This window comes from Clupea harengus, chromosome 9 (genome assembly GCF_900700415.2).
Source record: "Clupea harengus chromosome 9, Ch_v2.0.2, whole genome shotgun sequence".
Lineage (NCBI taxonomy): Eukaryota > Metazoa > Chordata > Actinopteri > Clupeiformes > Clupeidae > Clupea > Clupea harengus.
In genome coordinates, this window is record NC_045160.1 from 19401957 (window position 1) to 19405859 (window position 3903).

A 3903-nucleotide genomic window follows, 5' to 3' on the forward strand; every position below is an offset into this window, starting at 1 on the left:
CTGGTTTTCATGAAACTTTACGGAAGGGAGTAGCATGCAGGTACACATGTAGCCAATAAACATGAGATGGGTCAATGAGCCAGGCTACTTTGTAAATGTTTCCATGACAGTAATTCATCCAAAAAAGATAATTACTTTTTAATATCCAAGAAAGTGTTTTGACGTCCAATTGAGCATTATTGGATCCAGAAGAAGGAAGTGGAGGTTGCACCACACCACCTCACATGCTTTGTAGAAAAGGCTGTCCCCAAAACCAAAAATCAAAGGCAGATATTAACTGGTGTGGGAGGCCACCACAGTCCAACCATCACCCTGGAAAATCTACTAAATTCAGTGGCTGGAATTAGGGTGCATGTGTTTACAATCTTAAGAGCTCTCCATTCAACTGGACTCTATTGGAGGGTGGCAGAAACAAGCTTTTGTTTTAGAACATCCACATTAAAACATGTATGGAGGTTGCTTAAGATGTGGGAAAGGGTTTTCATGGTCTTATGAGATCAATATAGAGAGCCTTTTGCTAGAGTAAACACTTCTAACACGTCCAATGCCTCAAGAAACATCTGAACGGTGAAATATGGCAGTGGTACCATCGTACTGTGGGGATATTTCTCATCTGCAGGAACTGGGAACTTTTTAGAATTGAAGTGAGAATGAATGGAAATACATTCTACACAAATATGTATACAGCAAGAAAACCTGTTCAAGTAAAACTAAGGTCGGGGCGAGGGATATCTTACCAGGAGGACAATTAACCAAGGCAAAAACACTGTAGTGGCTCAAAAACAGTAAAGTGAGTATTCTAGGATGACTCTGTCAAAATCCTGATTATAATCTTGTGGAGAATCTGTGGCACTGTAGACCAACCCATCAATCTAAATGTTCTATATAAATTCTACTAAGAGGAATGGGTGAAAAACACTGCAGAACAGTGTGCAGAGCTGGTACCTACTCACTTCAAAAGACTTAAGACTGTTACTGCAGCAAAGGGTTCCCTACCAAGCATTAATGTATGAAGGTTGACTGCTTTTGCAAGCAGATTATTTTAGTTTTTAATTGAATTGAATTTAATTGAATTGAATTGATTTCATTTTAATTTTAGTAGAAAAATAACTTATTTAGCCTTTGGAAATACACTACAGCATAAATGTTTGGAAACATACAATATGTGTAGGTATCTTTTGTAAATAAGAACATGCTGATGAGTTTTAACTGGGGATGAATACTGCATATATGCACATACCAACATGCACATGTACCGGTAGACAGAAGAATCGAGAAGAAGAGCGAGAAGAATCTAGAGGGTACCAGAGGTGGGAAAGATGATGGATCTACTAGATAGATAGATAGATAGATAGATAGATAGAGAGAGAGAGCGAGAGAGAGAGAGAGAAAGAGAGAGAGAGAGAAACAGTTTCATGTATTTTCATATGTATATGCATTTCAGACAGTTAAACAGCAATAGCATATTTCCACTGCATAAGTGAATTACCCTCACCCCACAAAACATCTCTCTCTTAAGCAAATACAGATGTTCTCTCAGGGTTTCAAAGTCCTCCTGCCTACACCCCCTTTTCTGATTGGCTGAATACACACACTAGAGAAGAGAATTTACCACAATACCCACTGCAGCATTAGAAACTTTCTTGAAGTCATCGCACCGGGACAAAATGGCCACGCCACACGATAATGCTGTCCTTCAGGCAATATTCAACCCAAACACTCCATTTGGAGAGATACCTGATTTACATCAAGAAGAGGATCTTACAGATGATGGTAATTGCATTAGAACATCCTAAATAACCAGGCTTATTCTTTCTGCTGCTCTCCTGCATTTGTGCTCACGATTGCCATAGGAATCTACTTAACAGGTACATTACCTGAAGGATGCAATTGTTGCATGATAGTTGCATGAATATTTTACGCATGTTAATGCATTTTACAGATGGCAACAATATACCATAGCATTCAGTGCACCTGATAACTGAGGACTTTTCCATGTTGATCTCTACTGCTCTTAATGAATACTTAAAATCTGCTATCAAAATGGTTTGAACAGAAACTAAACACAGTCCATTTTCATTATTGCCACCAGATGGTTTATTTGACCCAAGCTTGCTGACTCAAGTTAAGCAGTTGGAGTTGCAGGGGGTTTCAGCTGCAGAGTCAGGAGACACCAGGACAGCATCACAGTGCTTTGACCAGGCAATTCAGCTACTGCCAGAGCGACCCTCAGCCTATAACAACCGTGCCCAAACACGTCGCCTGCAAGGGGATACCGCAGGTACTGCATCCTGAACTGTGCCAGTGATAATTAAAGTAGCCTATTTAATTCAATAAAATAATTTAATTGTTTTTTTTCTTCTATTTTTGATGTCTATTTTTGAGTGTATTCATGATGAGCCAGTTCACCTGAACCTATTTAGTCCCTATTTGACGTATTTTGAAGAAAATACCTGTTGTATTCAGGCTATAAGTTATACAAGCTTTATATAGCTATATAGCTTTCACTCTATTTTTCCATATGAAGAAATAATGTGGTCTAGCTCAACCTAAAAACCATTTGAAATCATTTTCAGTCTCCTCAACCACAATGATGGTTTAAGGAGTCATTATCTTTTGGTATCATTTAGGCGTTTTAGGCATTTTTTATCGCCTGATGGTGTTGTCGTTCCCTTAGGAGCCATTCTGGACCTTGAGCGTGCCATAGCTCTGAGCGGCGGCACTGGGCGCTCAGCATGCCAAGCCCTGGTGCAGAGAGGACTGTTGTTCAGACTGGGAAACCAGACCGAGGAGGCAAGGCAGGATTTTACACGGGCAGCTGCACTAGGCAGTAAGTTTGCACAGCAGCAGGCTGTGCTGCTTAATCCCTATGCTGCCCTGTGCAACCGCATGCTGTCTGAGGTCATTAACAAGCTACGAAACCCAAATGTTACAGAGATGAAGTAGGAAAACAGTTTTACATTCTGGCTCTATAGGGCTCATATTATAAGTTGATACATCTGTGTTTTAAAATAATACTATACATTTAACAGCATGAATAAAAGACAATAGATTTCACTGTGCATGTTTATTTTTATCCCACTTAGTTTTTAGCTAGAATAATCTAACATGTCATGTTTAATCAAATCTACAATCTGTAAGTGAACACATATGTAGGTCATGTATGCTAAATTATGTATGTGTATATGTTTTTCGTTTAAAATAATATTGAAATATGAATCAGTGTCCAAAAGTGATAATGAATAAAGTGATACAGTCCAAAGCAGATAACGAAAAGTTCAGTTTTAGGGGTCTGATTTTGCTCCAGTTGATGTCTGTGTACATCCACTGTACTGAAACACTAACACTGGAACAACAAATTAAACCAGTTGTTGCAGAGTTGAGATGTGGAAAAATTTTCTCAAGTGTCAAGACCCTGAAAATACAGGCAGAACGTGTAGTTGGTTTCTGATTGACTTCCAGAGGCTGCCCTATTTGTAAGAGTAGTAACATTAAAATCTAATATACAAGAATATCTGATATGGAGGAAATTTAGATCTACTGTATGTCACTGATACGTTGAGCTTGACCCAAGGAATCAACAGAGAAACTTTTCTGTAAGAAATGACGTCCACACAGTCCAAAAGTTATGTGCGTAAACATATCTCAAACCTTGACCCATTGATGCCGCTAGAGCGTAATATTTGTTGAAAAGTTTCTGGAGTGTCCAGGCTAGGCCTATTTTAGAGTGGCTTTACCCCCCACCTCATCACTAAAGTAGTGTTGAAAAACTACCAGCAATTGCACCATTGTGTTTCCAATAATAAGGATAGGCGCAAGGAACAATGGGAAGGCTATTATTGCCATTTGTCTGTGTTCGAATTCTTAATTCGCTATAGTTTACTCCAGTGGTTCCCAAACGTT

At 39.0% G+C, this 3903-nt stretch overlaps 1 protein-coding gene across 1 annotated transcript; it reads left to right on the forward strand.

The window, feature by feature from the left end:
• Window positions 1-1613: 1613 nt before the first annotated feature.
• On the forward strand, window positions 1614-3276 carry ttc36 (tetratricopeptide repeat domain 36). Its single transcript, XM_012830470.3, has 3 exons — window positions 1614-1773; window positions 2093-2281; window positions 2678-3276. The coding sequence occupies exons 1-3, from the start codon at window positions 1668-1670 to the stop codon at window positions 2944-2946; spliced, it is 564 nt and encodes a 187-aa protein (XP_012685924.2). The 5' UTR covers window positions 1614-1667; the 3' UTR covers window positions 2947-3276.
• The last annotated feature ends 627 nt before the right edge of the window (window positions 3277-3903 follow it).